This window comes from Enhydra lutris, unplaced genomic scaffold, assembly GCF_002288905.1.
Source record: "Enhydra lutris kenyoni isolate GAN:26980312 unplaced genomic scaffold, ASM228890v2 scaffoldscaffold12, whole genome shotgun sequence".
Classification (NCBI taxonomy): domain Eukaryota; kingdom Metazoa; phylum Chordata; class Mammalia; order Carnivora; family Mustelidae; genus Enhydra; species Enhydra lutris.
The window spans coordinates 75040614-75065109 of NW_019154096.1; the positions used below are offsets into that span (position 1 = coordinate 75040614).

Consider the following 24496-nt stretch of genomic DNA (forward strand, 5'->3'; position numbering starts at 1 on the left):
CTCCAGGACCCTGCAGAGGCGAGGTCGCATTACAAGACCGTGTGACCGCAGGCGCCCTTCCAGGAGCCACTCGGGTTCTCACTCAAATCGAACGTAGGGCCTTGTAAAAATGACAAACCATAGCTCGAGCCTGTATTATTGCTGGTGCAAACCCCTAGTGCTGATTTATTCCTGCTGCTCTGTGAAAGGAAACGCAAGTATCTGCGGAAAAACCTCAGCCTGCAAACCCGTCTTCGCCCTAGTTAACATTTAGCGGGGGCAGAAGATGCTGGCGGAAGGCTGGCACGGCTGCTGCATCGCATGAACAGGAGGAGCCCGCAGCAGTTACATTGATTTTTTTTTTTTTTTTTTAGTGTAAAATTAAGGGGTGGGAGTGAGGCAGGTGAGTGCCTCTTTCATGTTCACGGAGTTGTTGTCCCAAAGCACGTGGTCTCCCATTCCAATCCCCAAGGAGTCCCCTTATTTAAGAATCACGTTTCCTATCGTTTTCGTTATATAGATGTACTTTGTGTCATATTTTTCTCTTCCACTGAAACAATCACAAGGATTTTTAGAGAAAAATGTTGAGGACGGAGCTGTTGCCTTCCCTTTTCAATTTAAAGGTTCATTTGCACCCCAATGTGCATTATTAACAAAACAACATTGTTATTCAGGTTTTGCGCTCTCCTCTCTGAGTCGGAGTGACTGGAAATTACGGTGGCAACCACAGTCCTAGACAGCCAGAGGCTTCGTTAAGGAACTAAAATACCGCTGGCAAGCAGACACCGAGCCTTGTACTTCTGCGTGAAATGGCAAACATATTCGGGTGTCACTTAAACTGTCAAGTTATAAATCTCACAACGTGAGCCCCATACATTCAACAAGGTGATCAAAGACAAGTGCCTTGAAAACAAAATGCAAATGTCCTCCTTGTTTATGACTGGAAGACCTACAGCTTAATCACCTCTTCTCTGAGGTCCGGAATGAAGGCGAGAGTGTTTGAAGAGTAAAATAAACATGACCTGGGACCGTAGAGACTGTAGAGACGGGTCTCTGTGATTCCAAGTCTTCAATCTGTCGCTCTAAAATGGGTGGGAGGAGGGAGAAAGGCAGGACGAAACTCTCTCAAGCTGCTGTTCATGTGTGGGGGGTGATTTTTTTCAAGCTCTGATCCCTGGGTCTCCACTCCTGAGTATCTGTGTCAAGGTGGGTCACTGTCCCAGATGGGGGCTCTCCCCCTTCTGTGTGATGGGGGAGGAAGGACAAGGAGGCAGCACACACCCGCCATCGGAAACCTTGTGAGCAAACTAAGAAATAGAGGACAACAGGGTCACACAGGCAGAACACCCGGACAGGAAGAAAGAACGAAACGAAAATGAAGGTTAGGGAAACACAATTCACAGGTGCGAGGGAAATTTTACAAATGAGAAGAAATCATTTAGGATCATGTTTCCTGTTTGAACTCGGAATAAAAATGATGAGGGATGAAGAAAGAGGAATAATCGGTACGCAGTACTGAGTGTTAAGTCAGGAAAGAGGAAATGTACTGTCTTTTAAGTGGAACCTTGAAGAACATGTCTCTAGACCACCCAGTGTTAGCACATTTGACATCGTATCTATGAAATCCTGATGTTTTGTCAACAGAGGAACAGGAAAGCCAGAGACGAAAATCAGGAAATTACTCAGAATTTCCTATCTGGTTGTACTCATTCAAAGTCAGGGCCCCCAGCCAAATGTGGCTACCCTCACTCTTTTTTTAGAGTGTTCTAAGGCTGGGGCACCTGGGTGGCTCAGTGGGCTCAGCCTTCTGCTCAGGTCATGGTCCCAGATCCTGGGATCAGAGCCCCACATAGGCTCCCTGCTCAGTGGGGAGCCTGCTTCTCCCTCTTCCCCTGCCCCTCCCCCCACTCATGCACGTGCTCTCGCTCTTTCACTCACGTTCTCTCTCTCAAATAAGTAAAATCTTAAAAAAACAAGAGTGGTCTGCCGCGGCCTGTGGCACCCAAGTAATACTGGACACAAAAGGGTCAGGCAACCATTTGGGGTGGAGATTTCCTGATAACGCACCAGAGAGTACCAGAGCCCCTGTGTCTCTGTCAGCTTAGCAGGCAGGAAGATCTGTGGCCCGGGCTTCACCAGGCAATGACTCTTCCCCCTTCTGCGGCAGAAGGAGAGAAGTTTGATGAGCAGAGCCAGGAGCAGGTGGCCAGAAAACACAGGAGTGTTTGGACAGTCTCAGGAAGGAAGGAAGGACAGGCACGGGCAGCATGGACAGTAAGCAACCCTCCTTAGCCACACCGTGTGGCCAAGATTCCATTCACCTCTGCAGGGGCACGCAGGCCAAGACTGGGGATGTTATGCAAATCATAACAAAGACCCCAGCTGTAAAACAGACTTGCTAATAAAGAAGGCTCCATATTGTCTTTCTCCTCCTGAGGAAGGAGAGCTGCCCAATGGGCAGGTGCAGGTTCATTCTTGTCTTATCATTGTGGGTGCAGTAGTGGCGTGCAACCTGGGTCTAGGCCCGCAGTAGCTTCTCACTGACCACAATGAATGGTAATTTTGTCGGCCTCTGAGCCAGACTTTACGCAGCACAGGCTGATGAGTCTGAGGCCGCCATTTGCAAAAACAGTGATGGAGGTTTCGGTATTCGGTGATGCTGTGCGCACAAGATATGAACCACTCCAGGTCCCCCCCCACACACACACAACATGCAGACAACGAAACTTCTCCAGCTGTCTTCGCCCTGGAGCCCCCTAGCTAGAGCCCCCACTCCCCGGAAGCATGACCCTGATTCCCCCCTACCCTTCTTGGCCACATCTGGGAGGGTGGTGGGAGCCAGTTCCCTGCAGGGAGCGCAGACGTGCTGTGATGGGACCCGCAGGACCCCCAGGTGCCCTTCAGCTTCTCCACTGGGAAGAGCTTGTGTTTGTTTCTTTCACTTTCCACTGGTTCCAAGATATAGGTGCTATTTTCAAATGTAATAAGTCCCCTGTTGAAGAAGAAATAAGAAAAATATATATAATTTTAAGGGTAGTTTCTTGTTTATGGCCAAGGCTCTGTTCATAATGAGAGAAGAAATACAAGGAGAAAAGCCGATTTATTTATATCCTCAGGTTTTAATTGGGAAGGACATTTCTGAACCACATGTTTGCATGGATTCATCTTGCACGTGTTTTGAAAACAAGTCTGGGAAATGTTTTGTCTCAAGTATTTTACGGTAAAGAGTAGACTGTGTTTAGCCTTTTTGTGTTTTTTTTTTTAATTTTGATTTATAATTTTTTTCTTCTCAAAGATATATTTCTGGGGAAAAGAGTTGAGAGATGTTTCATCTGCTTAGAAAGTAACTCTATCTGAATTAGCAGATGGGGAGGGAAATCTTTTTCTTTAAAGGAAAATCCTTGCATGTGAATTATTCAGCCCGATGAACTACGCTTCCTAAATATTTGAAAGGATTCTATATGAGGTTGAGTATAAACTTACACTTATTTATGGGAGCCGTGAATAAAGGAAGCTGTGGAGGTGCACGAAGCATTAGAACTGCTTCTTGAAGGCTGAGCTCTGCCCTCTGCTCTTCGTTAAAGTTGGATCACTCCTCATAGGAACCAAGACAACTGGGAGATGCCGCAACCCCGAGGCTGGCGAGGCAGCCTTCAGAGTCTGGCAGTCTGGGGGTAAGCTCTAGGTGCGTGACCTTGACCTCTTTGAAGCTTGGTTTCCTTATCTGGAAAATGGGACTATAATACCTATTTCTCAGGGCTGCTATGTCATCCAGTTAAAACTTTTAGCCTTATGGAGGCCATAGATCAGTGCTTCAATGGTAGTTGTCTTCTTTGTTATTAACAAGGGCACATCCATGGATTAGGCTGCTGTTAACATGTTATTCCAAATACCAAATTCCTGACAATTTCAGGAAGATCTTGTGTTTTGATAACATGTCTGCCCACAGACTGGCCATTCATGACTCCATGACGAGAAACAGAGCAGTAGTATGATAAATCCACTTCTGGGAATGAGAATAAGAAAGAAAGAAACCTTTGAAGTAACTTTTAGATTTGGGAATAAAAGTATAAGTTCTTTTAAAAAAACAGACAAATGTGCTGAACATTCTACCTTGTAGAGACAGACAGTGGTATCAGGCCATGGACCACAATGCATGTCTGACCTTCTGGAGCAGGACAGAGCCTAGGCAGTGTCTGCTTCCCAGAAACGAGCAGCGCTAACCCAGAGGTGTCAGCTTCCTTCAAGTGTTGGGGAACATTGGCCTACATGATGGTTTTTGTCTCTCTCTTTTCCAGAGTGGGACAGTAAAGTACTTTAACTTAAAAGGCTCTTCTTGATATTGAAAGACAGATTTTCTTTGGAGAAATGGCAATGTGAGTAATAGTAAACTGGCAGTTTTAAGACTTCCCACATAATAACGGAAGCTTCTAGGGACTTCCATTCTTAAGCAAGGCAACCACAATCTCTCCACTAGAGAAATGCATCACATTTTCGAGTGAGACTTATTGCACTGTAAGCAGACATGTCTAACATAGTAAACCTTAACCTTTTTTGAGACATGAACCCTTTTATACTCTCCCTTGAAAAATACACATGTGTGTATATTGCAATATTTTGCAGATAATGTCTGAAGACTGGGGACTATGGATGAGGTTCAGGGGCTCCAGGTTTAGGGCAGTAGCTCTAATAAATAATTTATATTGCATCAACCCAAGGACTTGAGCCTGCCTTTGTCCTTAAGACATAGCTGAAAAAGTTGGTTGCTCCATCAGCTTTCTTCAGAAAATCTCAGCCTTTTTCCAAAACAGAGACCTTGTGAAATGTTCTTTTGTCATTCATTATTGCTTATTTCAGTCATTTGCTCATGTTATGCTTATCGTTCCAAGTTTAGCCTGTGTGCTGTGGAAGCAAGCACCGTTCTATGTTTACCGAAGGCCCATGTTATTTAGTTGCTTTTAGATTTTAATAGAATGATGGGATTTCAATACTCAAATAGTATGGAAGGAAGAGGTTTGAAGGAGTCAAGTGTGTATTTGGAATACAAATGGTGAGCAAATACTCTCTACTCCATTCATTGTTATTCAGCTGGTTTGCTCTATCAGTCCTATGTAATGAAGTTATAGACAAAGGCAAAGAGAAAGATCTTGCCCGGGATGCCTGTGCCCCAACTCATGTCTTTGTGTGTCTCTAGCAGATCACATGGACATGACTTTGGCCATCACCTCTGTTGGGGTGGCTTGTATCTCTCTTCTTAAAAAGTTCTTTGTGAAATAAAACTTAGATTTCTAAGTTTGGAATGGGTAACAGGGGATTTTTGTTTATTAAATTTCATTTTAAATAGCCTCAATTAAGAAAGAGTACTTAAAAATGATAGGCCAAGGGAATGTGGAAGACAGACACACTTGAAGGGAAAATATGGATTTGCTAAAAAACTGACCTTCCTGCCCTAAAACAAAGATGATACCAACATTTCATTTGATAGCACGTTTTCTCTTTTGCGTTAGCGTTAAGTAAGCTGGACGCTCACAGTAAAACATGTCACTAAGTTGTAATCTGAGAAACAAATTACTGAAAAAGTTTTTCTACTTAATGGAAAATTTTTAGAAATTGTTACTTAGTCATAAAAATGTTCTCATATCTCCTTTTATCTTTCAAGCCATCCAAAGGCCAGATGTTGAGAAACTGGGGTGAAGGCTCTCCCTTCGCTCGGAACAATTGGCAGCCTGTAGGACAACTTAATTAAATAATTGCTTTGGACTGTCGTGGGTATAATTAATCATTTAGCCCTAGAGATTGCTGGAAACAACAGTGGACACAAAATGCAAGGATTCAGGGTTTCTGAGATGTAAAATTTTGATGTTCTCACAGCCCTTGCTGGCCCCAAGCTAGATAAGCGAGTGTAATTTAAGTGGAATGTCAAAGATATTTAGCTGTAAACTTAGATTTGGAAATATCTCCGAGTATGGAATTTAAACCCAGCAGACTTTGAAGTTGGGGTTCTTTCCCCTTGCCAGAGTGGGGCAGAAAAATGAAGACCACAGGTACCTTCTCTAGGGGGAGATTAGGAGAACTGGGAGGATTGGGAGGATGCTGGAGGGTATGGGACTGGCCATCGTGGCAGGCAGGGGACTGAGTGCAGTTCATGGTGGAAGAAGAGAAAGGTGTGGTTGGGGGTGATGAGGGCCACTCCGATGGTGCTCTGCCCAGGCTGTGCCCCTTGCACTAATCACCTAGTGGATCTGCACACGGTGGCAGCCCTGGTGATCGTCCCCCTGTCCAAGGCAGGTGGGAGGCTGGAGGCAGAGCTGGGACCTGTGTGCCCCAACCCTGCACCTTTCAGCCGTCCAGCTCTCCTGTCTCCCTCTAGCGCTCTTTTGAGAGGGGTCTGGGGCCCTGCACAAGGATGAACACAACGGGGGAGAAAAAAGTCAGAGAAAACAGGTAGCCTTCCTTTAAATTTTAAAATCCTGTTATTTTTCCTTCAATAGAAACTTAGAGGAATCTATTAAAATTTTAAATTGACTTTGTGAGCTTTCAAAGTGAAAACTCAGGAGGCCTGTATTTCCTCGAGATAAGTTTTTGTTTTTCTCAAAATTCAGTTTTTAATCTCCAAAGCAACGGTGCATCAGGCAATAACATGGCTTAATGTGGTTGTTCTTATTACAATTTTTCCTGCTACTCCCAGGCAAGCCGGAGAGTGGCACGGATTTTGACTACCTGTAATAAGGTAACGATTAGAATATATGAATTACCCGGACTAGCTCCATGTTCAAATGCTAATTGAATTTTCTTGCAAAAAAAAAAAAAGACTTTTGGTCTCAATATCAGGCTGCCAATCATCAGTTGGAAATGTGGTTGGCATGAAATCTAATTTCAGCTCTTTCCTGGGGGAGCCCAGGGGTAAACACCATATCCCACCGCACCTACGCTGGGTACAGCGATGGCGGCGGTTAGTAGGGAACACGCAAGCACTGGAGGGCTTACTGCCAACAAGTAATTTCCATGGGGACTACTCATGGATGATCAGGACAAATTTGCATTGTCCCCTACTACGTGGGAAGCCCTGGGCGGGCTCTGGTAGAACCACAAAGACATCTCACCCACGGTTCTCGTTTCAAATGTAATTCATACCCAGGTCTGGGAGGCATATGACAAAAGAGGTAAAATGTTAGACTATTATAAAAGATTCTAATAGTAGTTGGGACTGGCACATTAATAATAATAATAATAGTAATAATAATAGCCGCTCGGATTTATGAAGGCACTGCACCCTGAGCCAGGCTCCTTTTAAAAAGAACAGTTGATCGAGAGATGATTCAATATACCATTAAGTTCACTCTTAAAGCAGGCAATTCAGTGATTTTTAGTACATTCGATGAGATGTGCAAACATCACCACCGACTCTAGAACATTTTCATCACCTCCTCAAAAACCATGTCCTTGCTATCAGTCACTCCATGGGCTCACCTGCCCCATGAGCCTGGCTTCTGAATCCTCTGTTTTCTCTAATAATTACAGCAATCCTTTCAGAGCAGGTACCATAAGCCCCTTTTACGAAGAAGATACCAAGGCTAAGAGCCCGAGGTCACTGTGGTGGGTGAAATTGTGTTGCCCAAAAGGATATGTCTGACTCCCAGCCCTTGAACCTGTGAAAGGGACCCTTGGAAACAGGGTCTTTGCAGATGGGGTCTTGTTAAGGATCTCAAGATGAGCTTCTCCTGGGCTGACAGTGGGCCCTAAATTCAATAACATGTGCCCCCTTCAAGAAAAAGGAGAAGACAGAGACATAGTGGGGAGGCCACGTGAAGGTGGCAGCAGAAACCTGTGACGGGGTGACCAGCCAGAGCAGGCTGGCGGTGGCCAGTAGCCACTAGGAGTCAGGAGCCAGGCATGGGGAGAAGCCTCAGTCCAATGCTGAGGACTCCTTGACCTCAGACTCCTGGCCTCGAGAAGGGGGACAATACATTTCTATGGCTCTCGGCCCCCAAGCATGTGGTGACTTCTGGTGGCTCTAGGACTCTCACACAGTCACCCAGCTGGTCAGAGGCACAGCCAGGACGGCCCAGCTGTGGACCGGGCCCCGGAGCCATTCCCTCCTCCATGGCCACGCTAGGGTGGGCCCTCTCTCCTCTGCACCAAGGACTCATTCTGAGGAGGGCACGGCTGAGTTCTGAATGCAAAGGCTGCCCACGGGCTGGACAGTCAGCTCGGTGCTGACTGAGGGAGCATCATCCATCGCCTGTGCAAAATGGGGGGCCCTGAGGGGAGTTTTGGAGGATGGGGGATCTGGAGGGTGGGGAGCATGAAGGCCAGGTGAGTGGCCTTGAAGGATCACGAGCTGAGGAGAAAGTTCAGGGTGCGCAAACACCCCACGCACACGAGGGTGTGGGTGAATGGCTGGTGGGGGCCGTGGAAGGAAGGCGGGACACAGCATTTGGACTTCCTTCTGTCTCCATCCTTCACCTTGGCTTTGGCCTTGGCTGCCCTGGGGCCTCACTGCACACGGTTCCACACCCTCCATGCAGACTAAAGGTGCCTCTTGCTCACACTTCCAACTCCCGGCTGCCGGAGCTCTGCCCTTGCTGTCCCCTCCTTCCTCGGCCTCTCCCCTCCCCCACCCGGGGGGTCTCTACAGATCCGCAGGCTCCTTCTGTGGAACCGGGGGTGCCCGGCCCTCTGGCCTGTGGGATGCAGCTGCTTCCAGGCTAGGGCCATGTTCTGTTCCTCGGGGCTCCCACCCAACGGCCTCGCACCGTTCCTGCCGCAGCCCCCTGGCTGGATCGACCTTCCAGGCCGATGCAAGCTTCCGCTCAGCCGACCTTCAGGACAGCCCGGCATCCCGGTCCCTTGCTTGGGTCTCTGGTTCTGTGCACGCCCACATCACGGCTCTCGCTCCATGGTGCCCACATGGCCTCCGGCTGCTTTCCACACCCACTGAGGTCTTCCTCATTCGCAGTGGTGGTCCCGGCCCGGCACCAGGACTGGCATGACCGGTGGGGGATCGGGATGTGAGAAGCCGGCCCGTGAGCGGTTGCACATGCGTGTGAGCGGGAACGACGGCACACGCGTGTGAGGGAGCGAGAGGCTCTGATCGCAGGCTGCAGGGAGCCCCGTGGCTCCGTGTGCGGGGGCAGTGGCAGGACTTCTGTTATCATCAGGCAGTGTTTCTGAAACACAACCTTCTGGAATGTGCAAGATGGCTGTGAAGGGAAGGGTGGAGGCAGGAAGCACGGGTGGGAGGCAGTTAAACAGTCTCAGAGCAAGGGTTGTTCTGGGGGGGTGACACGGAAGTCTGCAGGGGCTGGAGCACCAGAGGGGTCATCAAAGGTCACCACGGGCCAAGCTTCAGAGCCAGAGATGGGCTGGAACTTCCGTGGAAAAGAGGTAGGAGGGGAGCCCATCTGGGGACTGAGGAGTTTAGATTTGGACACCTTGGCATTTTGAGGGAGAGTGGGGCAGGGGAGCGCTGACACTTGACCTGGGGCGACCTTTAGGATGGACACCAGGGCACACCTGCAGACAGCGTAGATGAGCTGTGACCCCAGCACTGGCTCCCACCGATGTTCCCATAGGACCACGGAACGCACGTCTCCTCCAGAGGAGGAGGCCAGGACAAGGAGAAGCTGGGCCAGAGGTGGCAGGTACGGCCAGAGGGCTGGAGGGCAGGTAGCATAGGCCAAGTTCTAGCCTAGAAGCTGAGGGAGCAGAGGGTCTCAGTGCGGAGCTCAAGGTCGAATTGACTCTACCTCCTCTCTAGCCAATTTCTTCCTTAATATGACCTTAGAGATGTTCTAAAAATTTGGACTGGCCAAGGAACGCCTGGGTGCCTGTCGGTGAAGCTTCTGACTCTTGACTTCGGCTCAGGTCATGATCTCAGGATCGTGAGATCGAGCCCCACATCTGGCTCTGCCCTCAGCACAGAGTCTACTTGTCTCTGTCCTTCAGCTCCTTCCCCGTTCTCTCTCTCTCTCTCAAATAAATGAATTAATTTAAAAAAAATTTGGACTGGTGAAGATTGTCACTGACCACTTAATGGCTTGGAGAGAGCATGTTTTCTCCACCGAGGTTGCCTGAACACCTATAACTTTCCAGGTTCTAGGCTGAGCCCAGCGCCCCGCCTGCCCTGAACTCACAGTCTGGCAGACAGGAAAGGGAATGCAAGGTCAGCTCTGTGCGCCTGACTTTCTGGCCCATTAGGCCACTTGGTGGCAGGCCATTTAGGTTGAGCTGTGAGATCTGATAAAAAAAAACCACACCCATTCAGGTGAGAGACCTGGAGTGAAGGCGGGAGGGGCCAGGAAGGCGGTGAGCCATGGAGCTGGATGTGGGGACCTGCGAGAAGCCTGCGGCTCAGTTTCCAGCCCGCCTTGCTCCCTCCGTCTGCTCTTCCTCCTAGATTCTTTCCTCCTCTTACTTTATCAGCGGAGATTTCTGGGTGATTTTTTCAAATGGGTCAATTCAACTTGTCTGTTAAATTGTAAATAATAAAATAATAATACAGTATAAAAGCAGAACTTTTTTTTTTCTTTTACAATGGTTGCCTTTCCCTTAAATTGCAAAAGACTACTTTCATTATAATGGTTATTTCTGACTCCATGGACCATAACACTGGTTAGTTCTACCTTTGAAAAATAAATTGACTATTTTTCAGTAGTATGGGACAAGAGGTATTCCTGCATTCTGTGCTATATTTGATTTCATCATATAAAATTTGGTGCAGCAAACTTTTTTTATTATACAGTTTAAAGGAACATAATAATGTATGTCCTTACTGGGGTAACAAAGAGACTTACATCTGAATATTTGAATGCAACTGAATTTCTGAAAACATTTTGTGCTGTCTCTCACATGGAAGGTGAGTGCTGAGAGCTCCAGGCACTACAAGCAACGTATCAGAAACGTTCCCCATCGTGAAGGTCCTTACAACACAGTGTGTGAGCGTACAGCAAGGTATACCAGTCAGCTACCAACGGAGCGAGGAAGGATGGGAGCCTTAACGCAGGGATGTGAAGAGATGTTTATAAATCACCTGCTCCGTGGCAGGAAAGGGCTGCCTGTGACAGTGCAGATGACGCAGGGTTGATCTGCATGGGGAGAATCTTTGGGAGGCAGGGACGGGGCTGTATGCAGGAGACGTCATTTGATTTGTTCAAGCTTTTAAAGCCAAATGGAAGGCAGAGAGAGAAGCATGTCCCAGGCAGAAGGGCAGCAGGGACAAAGACGGGGAGATGCATGAGGAATGCTCTGGAAACAGCTAGAAAACAGTGGAATGGGGGGGGGGTCCTCGCGGTAGAGCCGTGCCTTCCCGTGGCTCTGGTGAGCGTCACAGGAGAACACCCAGAGTTGCATAAATGCAGGAGATGCCTCTTTCTCGAGACAGAATCTGTGCCTTGGAACAGCGTCGCATGGTGTGGGGACCAGCCCGCTGATGGCGGAGCCTCAGTCAGGAGCTCTCGCCATGGTGGTAGTAACACCGCCCTTACCCTCAGGAAAGCAGAAACCGTAAGGATGAAAGTCTGGCCCCCACCATGTGTCACCACTACCCCAGGGGACACGTGTGTGTGCACGTGTGTGTACATGCATCCGAGAGAGTGTTAGTATGCGTGTGTAGGTCCACAAGTGTGAGTATGCCAGCCACGGGACGACGGTGAACGACAGTGTAAGTGTGCCTGCACGCCAGGACAGAAAGCGCAGGCACAAGGTGTGAGTGGGAGTGCATGCACGCTTTGTGCTCAAGCAGCTTCAACCCATTTAAGAGTGAAATCGGTATTACAACCCGTCCTGGTTTACAACCCAAGATACCAGTGTCCTCATCTATGGAGGGAATGGTGGGCTTCAGTCTGTTAAACCACCAAATTTCCTTCAGAAATTCTGCCTCCTTTCAACCACTGAGCCTGCCGGGGATGGGAAAACACATGGCTCATCCCAGAAGTGGGAGATTCCAAGACTCCTTGGGCCAGACACTAGCAGGAGCTGAGAGGGTGCAGCAAGACAATGAGAAGAAATGGGGAGAGACAGCGTCTTCCCTCAAGGAACTCCTCATGCTCCAGCCAGAGCCGGATGGGGAGGAGAAGGTGGCATTTGTGAATAAAATCAGGACATGGGGACATGCTGTTCTGATGCTGCAGCAGGAGCGTGCCAGGGCCACACGTCTGTCCTATGACAGAACCAGGGTGGCACCTCTAGGGAGGGAGCAGACTTCTGTCCCCAGCTGGGTCCCTGTGCAGTGCGGTGTGGGGGAGTCCCTGATGCCCGTGGGGTGCTTGGGTTAGGGGCTTACGGGTAAGGGGCGTGTGAGGCAGGAAGCAGGGACAGCAAACGGGAGTCCAGAATGTCAAAGCAGAACCATGCGTCTTTGCACTGGAAACGTGCTGATGAGGACTGAGCATTCCGGGGACACACAGGCTGATGAGGACTGAGCATTCCGGGGAGATGTGTGAAAAAGCAGAAAATTAACTTACACCTGAACTTTGCCTTTGACCTGGAGTCCTTTCAAAGTAAGAACAGACTCGACGGCCGCATTCATTTTTACGACCCGTTTTCCACATTGCACTCCATCATCCCCTCTGGTAAAGAGCTGTTCCCTCGTTAATCCTGCTTTCTGCTGGGACCTTTATGCTTTTCTCTCTCCTTATCTTCCCCCCTCAAGCTTCAAATGAAGAAGGCGGACTTGCTTGCTTCCTTCCTCTCTCCTTTCTTCCAGGGCCGAGTCTTTCCTAGCTGCCACATGTGAACCAGCCTTTCTGAAGCCGTGCAGGACGTTCCTTCCCTGCTCTTTCTCTGCAAAGCTGTAATCTGACGGGCTCTAATGAATGTGTCCCCTAGGACATTTGGGTTTCCCCCCACATTCCTAGATCTGAGTATGCTTTTGGGTCACACCATACTGAACAGAATTTTTAATGCCTATTTATTCTTTTCTAAATCTGCCGGGCTGGTGCCATGAGGGCTGACTCTCCCCTTTATCTCCAGGCTCAATCGATTCTTCTTCCGGTGGGTATTTGGTCCAGCAGAGCTTTTTCTCTGGTCTGATTCTCTGCTTGCAAGGTCACAACGTTGACTCCTTAACTCCAGAATTTCTCCATGGATGCACAGTCTGCTGCTTTTGTCACAACAGCACAAAGAGCTGGTAAGTCCGAATTCTCAGGAGCGCCACCCTCCTCGGGATCTCCCATCATCGTCCCTACCCATCTTGATGGTGGACACCAGACGACATGCAGCACGTGCTCTTCTGACTTTTCCTGAAACCCCAGCCACGAGTAACTTCACAGCATTCCTCTCTGCCCGATTATGGTCTGTGCGACGTACCCTGGACAGAACATCGTCCAGGTGCTGGAGACGAGAGGTAGAGGCTGAGAAGCAGATGCTCCTCAAACCAGACAGAGAGGCTGGCCTCTCCGTGTGGGAGGACAGGTGTCTGCGCCTTTGGTGGGCAGCCCTGGTGGAAGGGTGGGTGTTGTGACCGAGGGACATGGCCAAGCACAGAAGGCAGGTTTATCCTATTCGAATATTATTCTGGGAATACACTATCCAATTGTTCCTCTTCGTTTTCTATTTTTTAAAGATTTATTTATTCGTTTGAGAGAAAGGAGAGGACAAGCAGGAGGGGCAGAGGAAGAGGGAGAGAGAATCTCAAGCAGACGGCAGCTGAGCTCAGAGCCTGACACGAGGCTTGATCCCACGACCCTGGGATTATGACCTGAGCCAAAACCAAGAGTCAGACGCTTAACTGACTGAGCCACCCAGGTGCCCCCTTCCTCTTCATTTTTTAAAACTAATTAATTAATATCACTGGTTTGTAAATGGAATACCTTGGAGAGACCCCTTTGTCTTTACCTATCAAGAGTTTGAAATGCCTATGAAAATCACCTGAAAATTACCAGACCAATCCCGATGCCTCTGTTAATGCCTGTTCTCAGTTTCGATGGTCTAAAACTTCTTCACAGATGTGTAGAAGCCATTGTTGGAAGATGCCTGTTTGTTGCTTACTGTCTTGGCCCTCATTTGCCCTTTCTCTGGCAAAAGCCCCCTGGTTTTCCTTGGAGAACTCACTCTCCCCACCCCCATCCTTGGGGTTGGGTGTGGTTCACCCCCAGCCTGACCCAGGGAGTTAAACCAGAGCATCACACCCACCACTGGCCACTGTGATTGTTTCAGGGATGGACCAATGACCCAGTAAGGGCCAATCAGAGGTATTTTAGGGGAACTCTGCTGAACTTGAAAGAGGGGTCCTCATACTTCTACTTGATCTCTGAGGATGTAAGCCTAGGGCTGCCTGCAACCCCCCCTGTGACCACACACACACACACACACACACACACACACACACACACACAAAAAGCCATATACGAAAATAAAACCAACACAGAAGAAAGTGGAGGCCAGAGTGGAGAGAGAATGGACTCTGACAGCATTAGTTAGACCCTGTATCCAGCCATGCCTGAAGCCACCTCTGGTCTTTTAAGTAGGAGGAGTCTACCTTCAAGTTTTGTTTGCTTTTTTTTGCCAGTTCGGATTAGCTTTTCTGTTCTTACACACTTTGACATTTATGTTAACTTGAAGGCTGGAAATACCCAGCCCTCAATAAATGGCCTTTGAACAAACAGGTCCATCTTTTAGGCTCTGAAGAGGAGCAACAGTAAAGTGTGGACTTGTGGATTTTCCTTTTCCAGGTATGTATTAGAAACTCTCTACTTTGAAGCATGTTGGATACCACACAGGGTAGGGTGACTGTGATTTCCATGTGTGATCTTTGCCACCATGGTCTTGTGGGTGTCCGCCATGTTTCCCCTAGGAGGAGTACCGCTCTGCATGAATTAGCGCAGAAGTACTGCATGAACACACCTCCCGAGTGGTCCAGCCACAGAATCAAAGAACACGAGACAGTCTCAAGAGTCTGATGGTTTGGTTCTTCCTTTGGCGGCTTGCTCCAAGTCAGGCACAGGACTGGCTTTCCTATAGGTCACAGGATTAATTTTCAAAACCACCACTTTAGCTGGAGACTTCATTCTATTTTAACACAAGGAAACTGGGGCTCAGAGAGGTCTGGCGACTTGTTCACTGTCACACAGCTTGTTCACTGCTAGGGCTGTTGTGGTCTAGGGTGCAAACATCTACTGTTGGCTCCAGATCATCCATCTTGAACTGGTCACACCCCTCCGTCCCAGATGCAATCAGGTCTGACCCCATCCTGTCCTTCATCTCTGTTCGCTTCTGTCTCCCCAAGGAGCCTGAGCTCTGGCTTTTCCATCAAGATGGGGCCCTGTCTCCACACAGCCCTTTAATCCTCTGACCCCATTCTCACTCCTCCCTTGGCCCCCTCACCTTCCCACTGTGCCCCTGGGACTCATGTCCATCCTCGGACTCCCCTCCCCCTGCCCTTTCGTCCTCCCTGCAGCTGGAGCCTGGCTGACCCTGCTGCCTCCAGCCCCCTGACAGCCTTTTGAAAAGACAAAAGACTCTTTCTAAGTTCTTCCCTCGTGCACCTCAGTCCACGGGGAGCTGATGTCCTCTCTGTGCATATCGTTACTTGCAAACAGTGTCCTCCTCCACCTCCTCCTCCACCGAGCACCCAGCACTCCTGCTGGGCCTGCACATGTCTGGGAGGCCCTGCCCCTTGAGGGGCTTTCCCACGGCTTCCTCAGTAACCCCTCACTCAGCGGCAGGAGCTTGGCCCCTTCGTGTATTTGTGCCCCTCACTACCCTGGCGGAGTGAGTTTCAGACACAGAGCACTTGCGGTGGAGAAGGCAATGGTCAGAAGCTTATGCAGGTGTCAGGGGCACCAGAATCTCTAAACCCTTGAAGAAGTTTCTGGACTCTTGCTTGTCCGCAAGTGCCCCCTCTGCCCAGGCTCCGGTAACCCGGCAGGATTCTTGGGAAGGTGTCTTGCTGAGCTCTGCGCCTCCGCCTGCTCCCCGTACCATCCAATTCCAGCCCAGCAGCCAGAGTGACCTTGTCAATGTCAAGTGAGACCTCAGCGCAAAGTTCCCGTGACCCTGTCATAGAGAAGGGAGAGGCCAAGGCCCTTCTCCTTCTCCTTGACCGCAGCTTCCCCTGCCTCCTCTGCCTGCTCTGTCGCAGCCACACCGGCCACCTTGTTGCTCTGCCAACCCCGGGCATTTTCCTGTGTCAGGGACTTAGCACATGCTGTTCCCTCTGCCAGGAATGTGCTTCCTGCAGACATCTGCACGGCTTGCCCCACCTCCTTCAGTGTGGCACGAGGAAGTGCTCAAGGAATGTTTGCCGAAGGAACCATTAGCAATAGGAGAGCAGCAAACCCATCAGCAACAAGATCACTCTGCTCACATACCAGATTAGCAGACGTTTCAAAGTTCAATAGTGTCCTCTAAATGGGATATCGACGTTTCATGAGAGCAACAGTGTGCAGAAACACGTGTGTGTACACACTCAAGGGAGGGAACCAAACAGAGATTTAAGTCTCTGTCTCCTGACTCGCAGAGACAGAAGAATCAGGGTAGAGTGAAGAGTATGATGTGACTCTATTTTTATAAAAATAGAGAAACACACATGCATGGGGCTTTGCCCAGGCCTGGTGCCCAGGACGAGGAGGCAAGTGGGAGGGGGATCCCCACGCTGCTGCCAGGTTCCACATGAGAGGAGTGGAAGGAGCGTGAACAGGGAAAGGTTAGCTTTTTGTACATTTTTTAAACCAGATGTCTGGGATTGGGAAGGATGTGAGGAGGGAGACTCTCAGCTCGGACGGCCAGCGCGGGCGCTGGGACAGCACTTGGAAGAAGAAGGTGGCAGAACTGTTGCTGGTAAAAGGTTGGGGCATCCACACAGCACCTGCTCTTCCCGCCCCCGTTTCCCCGGGCCCTGTGCACCGAGGCACAGACCCCCTGAGACCTCCTGAGGACCCCGCGCGGCCAGCACAGTCTGTAATTGAGCGAGGCTGGAAACCACCTAAAGGGGCACCATGGAGGGTGGGAAGAGACAAGACGCGGCGAATTCAAGCACGTCTGTCAAAGGAAGGAGCCAGCCCCACGAGAGCCGAGGAGGAAGCGTGTCAAGACAACGCTGGAGACAAAAGCAGATCGCGGAGCGAGACAGGATGTCCTCTCCTGCCACCCGTACATCGTGCAGGCGACCGGGCCGCGAGGGGCGGCGGCAGCTGGGAGGAGGCACGTCCCCCGGGGGCAGGGACGGGATGGGCCGGAGACAACGGTGCGGTGGAAGGAGCTGGCTCTGGGGGGCACGGCTGAGGGACGGCTCTGCTCCGGGCCCCTGACACGCAAGTGAAGACAGAGGGGCCCACAGAAGGGAAACGAGCGCGAGAAGCGGGGCCGAGGGTCTGACAGAAGAGCCTTGTCCCCGGGCGCCGGCCGCACACAGGGAGGGGCTCCCAGCAGGCGCGCTCGGGGCCGCGTGCCCCTGGGGAGTGACCCACAGAGCCCGGGCGGCCCATGAGGTGCGGGCCACGGGGATTCCTTATCAACTGACGCGGGTTCAACGCCTGCCGCGTGTCAGCGTGAATCTGAGAGTCCGTTTCCTGTCAGCGTTCGGTGAGCGTCCGGCTTCGTCCACAGCCGTTCACACCCTGAGGAGGCCGGGCAGCTGTCACTCCCCTCACACTCGCAGGGCTTGACCGACCTGTGTGTGTGTGTGTGTGTGTGTGTGTGTGGTATGTCACTTCTGGTATATTGTGTGTGTGTGGTATTTGGGCTACGGATGTTGTGTGTGTGAGATGCGTGGTATAGTATGTGTGTGTGATATGTCGTGTGTGGTACATTGTGTGTCACGTCTGGTGTATTCTGTACGTCGTATGTGGTATGTCACTTGTGGTTTATTGCGTCTGTGGTGTTTGTGCTGGGTATGTTGTAGTGTGTGTGTGATGCATGGTACATTGTGTGTTGTGTGTGGTATGTCACATGGAGTATATTGTGTGTGTGGTGCGTGTGCTGTTTGTGCTGTGCATGTTGTAGCGTGTGTGTGATGTCTCTGTGTGGTAGCGTGTGTGGCACACTGTGTCAGTGTGTGGTGCCGTGTATCGTGAGTGTACAGTGTCCCACATGGGACTCTCAGAGACGCGGCGTTCCCGGGACCCAGAGGGCGGCCTGGTCTCACTCAAGCTGGCGCACCCTCCCAGGCCCTCGTCCCTCTCCTCACAGAGCCCGGGGCGCAAGCGAAGCGGGACTCGGGGGATGCAGGCGGCTGGTTCACAAACCCAGTGAATGGATCCAGCAAAAAGGCTGAGGCGGCTCGTGGGGGGCGCGGGAGAGCCAGCTGGTGGCCAACGAGTGTGATCTGGAAGGACGAGCCGTGGGGGTTGGCTCGTCCAGCCACGGAAGGGAGCTGTTTCCTGACACGTGTGCAGCCTCATCGCAAAAGCCCCTACAAGCCACGCCTGGATTCAACTCTCCCCGCTCTCTGCTCGGCTGGGTGCTCTGTTTCGCCTCCTGGGAGGGGAGGCCTCTGCATGTCTCCTGAGCGACAACCTGAATGCTAGGACCCGAGCTCCTACCTTTTAACGCCAGGATTATTAAGCACAAGAGCCACATAAGCGAAAGATCGTCACAAAATCCTCGGATGTAGAAACTCAGCCCCATCCGTGGCTCTCAACCCACCAGGCCTGAGAACCTTCTAGAAGGGGCTGCTGGGGCAGAGAAGCTAAGATCCCGGGCACGCTGTGCTCCTTCGAGGTGTCTGGCGGGGCTTCTCTGTCTCACCGGAGGGAGGCTCAGGCCCTACCATTTACTCTTGATCCTTGAGAGCGAATGGGGGGAAGAAGGAGGTGGCAGTCATGCTCGGGTCCGGAGCCGGCCGCGTCAGGGTCACTTACCTGAGGCCAGAGCAAGTGCTGAAGCTGGCGGTGGAACCAGAGTGTCCTTGCACATGTCCGTGGTAGTAGCAGTGACCCTATAAAGAGGAGAAAGTCGGTTCAGTCACATAACTTCTTGCCTGCTCACAATAAGGCAACCGCCTCCGATCCACTTCTTCTGCTTTCAGCTACGGGATTCCCTCTTGGCATAAAATATTGACCCGGCGGTCTTAATATTTAATGCCAAGTCCGGCGTGACCCGGCCAGGACCTCTGGCAGGAAGGTCTGATTTACTTAGAGATGATCAATGCGGTGTTAAGAAGCGTCCCGGTCCCACTCTTGTCTCTCTGACACCCTTTAGGAAAGCTCTGATGCTGAGGGTTTCCCCAAACCCAGCAGCAGAACAGACCCCGTGGACAGCACCACCTTACCCTCCCGCAAGCTGTCTTTTGTAACGAGATGCGACCCGCGCGGCGTGTTTAAGCACATTGTGAAATGGAACAGAATGAGGCCTAAATCAATGGCTTCTGGAAACAGAACAGCAGATGAGACGGCAGCTGGAGGGGACCGCCCTGAATTGCCCAGTCGGGAGCTCACGATCTCTCTTAGCAGGAAAAGAAAAATAGGAAGGTCTTCTCGGTCTACGACAGAAGTCCCCGCGTGATGCCTGCAGAATTCCATTTCTTGAATAAGGTCACCCAGTGCAACAAGAAACCACGGCACAGACCTTCCCTTCCCGAGACAGAGATCTGTCCAGAATCCACGTAACAGAGTTATGGGGTAGCCCCCACGAAGCGGCTGACAGGCAAGAAATGCTAAGCGGGTTCCACTCGCCTCATTCGTGGCCTCTGCATGCCAGCCACGTGGTCCGGCAGCAGAGGCGGCATGGAAGGAACAGGGCCAGTGGCATCAAGCTTCAGCCCATCCCTGCGGTGTCCCCCCCAGCACATGGCCCCTTTACTCACTCGGTGCCGGTGAATTCACTTTTCCCGGGGCAGAGCTTGGTGCCCAGCTGTTCTGCTCAACAAAAATAAGATCCCAAGACCACTCTGACTTTGCTAAGAAGGAGGACTGGCTTGGGACACCTGGCTGGCTCAGTCGGCTCAGTGTCTGCCTTTGGCCCAGATCATGATCCCAGAGTCCTGGGATTGAGTCCCGCGTCAGGCTCCTTGCTCAGTGAAGAGCCAGGTTCTCCCCCTGCCTGCCGCTCCCCCGGCTTGTGTGCTCTCTCTCTCTCTCTGACAAATAAATAATCTTAAAAAAAAAAAAAGAAAGAAAGAAAGAAAGAGGACTGGATGGGATTGAATGGCCAGTGACATCCAATAACCCCCAATAAAGGGGTCAAGTTTATCTGTCCCTCAGTAGAGGACAGACTTCTGGGACCACCTGAAAGGCAACTGAAGGAGGGAGAGGAGAGTGCTGGACACTGGTTATTTTGACTTTTCTTAGCAATTCTAGAAGTTCTTCAAAAATTCAGGGTATACCTACTATGTGAGAAGTGATTTTTTTTAATTTACTTATGGTATCTTTGGTTGTACAGTTTCCCATTCTTATAAAGTCAAATTTTCCATCTTTCTCTTTATGAATGTCATGCACCGCTCAGAGTGGCTTTCTTCAAGGTTACGTGGACGTCCTTCTTTATTTTCTTCTATTTCCATAGTCTTACACTTAGCTCTTTAATCTACCTGGAACTTATTCTTTGAGGGGTGAGGTTAGAATCCGTCCACCGCAAACTGAGACCTGGTTGTCCTCTGCCACCATATTCCCTTTCCTGGTGATCGGGGGTGCTATGTGTCACCTACAGGGTGCTCACGGCTCTGCTGTTCTCCTCCATGAGCTGTCCCACGTGAGACCAACCTCCATTTGTCCATCTCCGTGCCAAGAGCGCCGCACTGTTTAGTTTCTCTTGTTCCATCCCACATTTGGATGGCAGACAGAACAGGTTCTCAGTTTTGACTAAGATTAAATTCACAGACCACAGGAGTCACCTTTTAAAAGCATGCACTTGGCAGGTTCAGAATGTTGTACAGCTGTCACCACTGTCTAATTGCAAAACATTCTCATTGCTCTGAAGAGAAACCTCGTCCCCAGGAACCCTCACTTCCCCGGACCCACCCGTCCTGCCTCAGCCCCTGGCAACGGCTCGGCTACTTCCTATCTCTAGGGATTTGCCTGTTCATTCATTTTGTGGCAGCGGATTCATACAAAACGTGGCCCTTCCTGTCTGGCTGCTTTCAGCATAATGCTTACAAGGCTCATTCAGGTTTTAGATGGGTCATTCCTTTCTATTGCTGAATAAATAATACACGGCCTGGAAATGCCAAATTTTGTTTATCCATTCATCAGTCGAGGGGAACTTGGGTTGTCTCCACTTTCTAGCAACTGTGAATAGTGCTGCCATGAACAACCGTATGCAACTCCCTGCAGTTTTGGTTCTCTTGGGTACGTGCTGTAGTATAGGGTTTGCAAATATTCTCCCCCACTTTGCGGGTTGTCCTTTCATTTTCTTAAGCATCTCTTCCGAAGCACAGAAGTTGATCACTTTGATGAGGTCCACTTCTCCCTTCGGTTGCTTATGTTTTCAGCGGTGCTATACCTAAGAAACCATGATCTCAAGGCGCTCAAGATTTCCACCCATGCTTTCCTTAGGAGTTCCACAAGTTTAACTCTTATACTCAGATCTTCAGTCTACACAGAACGAGTTTTTGTCTGTGGCTTGAAGCGGGATTCTGGTTTCATTCGTGGGCATGTGCCGAGGAGCATGACCCAGAGCTCTTTGTTCAAGGGCTATCTTGGCAAACTTGTGGATGGCAGGTGTTCTTTGGTTCTGTTCTTTTCTTCAAATGTTTCTAGGATAATGTTGCCTATTTTCTCTTCCAGGTGAATTTTGGAATCAAATTTTAAGCTTTGTAATAATCCACTGAAATTATATTAAGAATGTGGTTACTATTCCACTGTAATAGGGGCACCTGGGTGACTCAGTCGGTTAGGCGTCTGCCTTCAGTTCAGGTGATGATCCTGGGGTCCTGGGATCGAGTCCCACATTGGGCTCTTTGCTTGGTGGGGAGTTTGCTTCTTCCTCTGCCCCTCCCTCCTGCTCATGCTCCCTCTCTCTCTCTCTTTCTCAAATAAAATAAATAAAATCTTTAAAAAAGTAAAAATCCATTGTTATAATCCATCAAGATCTATTTTCCTATTCATGTACATGGTATATTTCCATTAAAAATGTTGTTTTTATGTCCTTCAGCTGAGCCTTGGATTTTTTTCATGTTGCCATTAAAAATTTTTCCATTAGGCTTATTCCTAGGTCTTGGGTAGGTCTGCTGATACCACAGACAGCATCTTATACATGGTTATTTTTAATGTAAAGGAAAACTTTTTTTTTCTTTAAGTTATCTCATAGCAGACCATCTTATTGGGTTAGTTTATAGTTTGTCCAAACTTAGTAGCCTATCTTGGATGGTTTATGTTGTTGATTATACTGACTGCAAACAAGAGAAATTTGTGGCTCTTTTTTGGCCCCCAGGCAATGTCGGGGAGTAGGGTGGCTTGTTGTCGAGGGGCAAAGGCAAGAGAGGGGACGCTCACAGAGGGGAAGCATGTGCAGAGATGGGAGGCAATGGGAGAGGGGCTGGTAGTTCAGAGACGAGAGTTAGTTCTGCTTGGCTGGAAGATTCCATGGCAGGAGCAGGGCACGGGAAGCTGACCTCTTCAGTGAGCATGAGGCTCAGGAAGGGATGTATCAGGACAGTGTCAGGGGACACAAGCCCAGACTGCCATGTCAGGTGTCCAGACCTTGCTGCCAGCTTGCCTTTTTAGCTTCCATGTGAAATTACTTTGAAAGGCTCCATGGTCCCCCTCTCTAGATAAGGGGACCGGTGTACTTAAGGGAGTTGTGATAACAAGTGTCTAATTACGAGGAGGCTACATAACTGGGTCATAATGGCCCAGGGCACCAGAGGGATCCCAGTGGGGGATTTCAGTCCTGGGTGCCCAGCAAGCACATCAGAACGGAGCAGACGCAGAAAGCAGAAGAGTGGGAGCTAATCAGTTTAGGCTGACCAGAGAGCCCAGAATCATGGTTTTTGTCTCATATCCATCATGCATCACAGATTTTGCCTCATTTTAGAGAAATATGAAATGTGGCATTGGCAGCTGAGTATTGGTTAGACAGTGAAAAACCAAATAGTGACAAAAATCTTAATTACTGACCTCTGAAATTTCAAACTCATTTATTCTCAGTCTCAATTTATTTCTTAATAGATTATTTATCAAACGTACTTTCAAATTAAATACCCAGAAATATAAGCTCATTAAAGCATGAGCCGAGAACAAATTAGTATAAAATTAATTTCCAGTTCACCAGTTAGGCGGAAGGAGTGCTGATAACAGAGGCGGGGGTGGATCCTCATTGTCATGGTCCCAAGGCCATCCCGTCTCTCTCCGTCATTAACAGAATTCATAGCTCATTTCCTAGCGCTAAAACTGCGTGAGGTTCATCCTCCAACAGCCCACAAGCCCACCGCTTGCTCTTTAACTTCTTAGATCACCAAGCATAACTACTAGAACTCCAAATTCCAGATTTTCCAGGACAATTCAAATGTCATGAAGTTTTAATTTTTTCAGTATGAGGCACTGCATGCTTCCACAAATGTGATTTCATTTTTAGGACACAATCATATGGATAAACTCAAACTCAGAAAGACATACTCATCACACCATGTGCCACATAATTGGTTGTGAATTTGATTATGAGGAGGGGAAGAGAGTAGCCTCCCGCTCTCTGGGAGGTTTCTCCCCCTTCATTGGTGGTGGAGGCAAGGGGAGCAGTGCCTGCTCTGGGGTCTCTGGGTGAGGGCTTGCCACTACACCCGAGAGCCAGGTCACCTCCCATGGACTGATGCTAAGAGGCAGGAGTCCTCCAGGCCTTGTGGACTTGCAAATGCCCGGACTGTTGGATGGGGAGGTGACCACACCAGTGAGAGACGCAACAGGCGTCCATCATGCCGAGGGAGGTCGTGTGCCCAGGGCGCACCGTGCTACTGATCCCATCGCTTTTCCTTGCAAATGTTCCCAAAGCATCCCCTTCCACAGCCTCAAGAGTGTCAACTACTGTCCCTTTTTTATCACACCCATGTCTGCAAAGGCATTGCTGAACAAGACACTGTCCCGTTAGCCTGTCGACTCTGCCTGTCCTCCTGATCCAATGCATTCTATTTCTACCAACAAAACATAACCTAGAAAACAGTCCCAAACATGCATAACCACAAAATTACATCTTTTCCCTTACAAAACCTCTAACCATGTATTTTATATACTTATTACTTAACCTAATGCATTTCCCCACTCCAATAAAATAAATTTTCCTTCTGTTTAATACGATCAATCAAATGTAATGGTGGGGAAGAGGGAGATGGAATGAAAACCCTTGAACTCGAGAAGAGCCCTCCACTGACTGCCATATGGGAAGTCAAATACAAATTCTGTTATCCAACTCTCCGGGGACTAGAAAGGAAGGAATTTTATCTGCTAAATTGTTAACAAAACCGGCCTGACCTTGTGATTCAAAAGGACTGGGAGCAGACAAAGTCTGTTAGGGAATAGGCCGAACGAAAATTACTTTCAACGCCGCTTCTCCTCGGGAGGTTCGTAGCTCCTCCCACCCCACGCCCAGCCACACCACGTGCACCGTGCCAAACTGATTTAGTATTTGAATCACACAGTGTTCTAGCTGGAGA

At 49.6% G+C, this 24496-nt stretch overlaps 1 protein-coding gene across 1 annotated transcript in view; it reads right to left on the reverse strand.

Moving 5' to 3' along the window:
* The window catches only part of LOC111145085 (ADAM metallopeptidase domain 12), a 319525-nt gene that overhangs the window by 81218 nt on the left and 213811 nt on the right, over window positions 1-24496 (reverse strand). Inside the window, exons 5-6 of the mRNA XM_022499714.1 lie at window positions 18780-18856; window positions 2785-2971 (exon numbers count right to left, since the gene is read on the reverse strand). Of these exons, the coding sequence (XP_022355422.1) occupies window positions 2785-2971; window positions 18780-18856 (264 nt within the window). The remainder of the gene's footprint in view (window positions 1-2784; window positions 2972-18779; window positions 18857-24496) is intronic.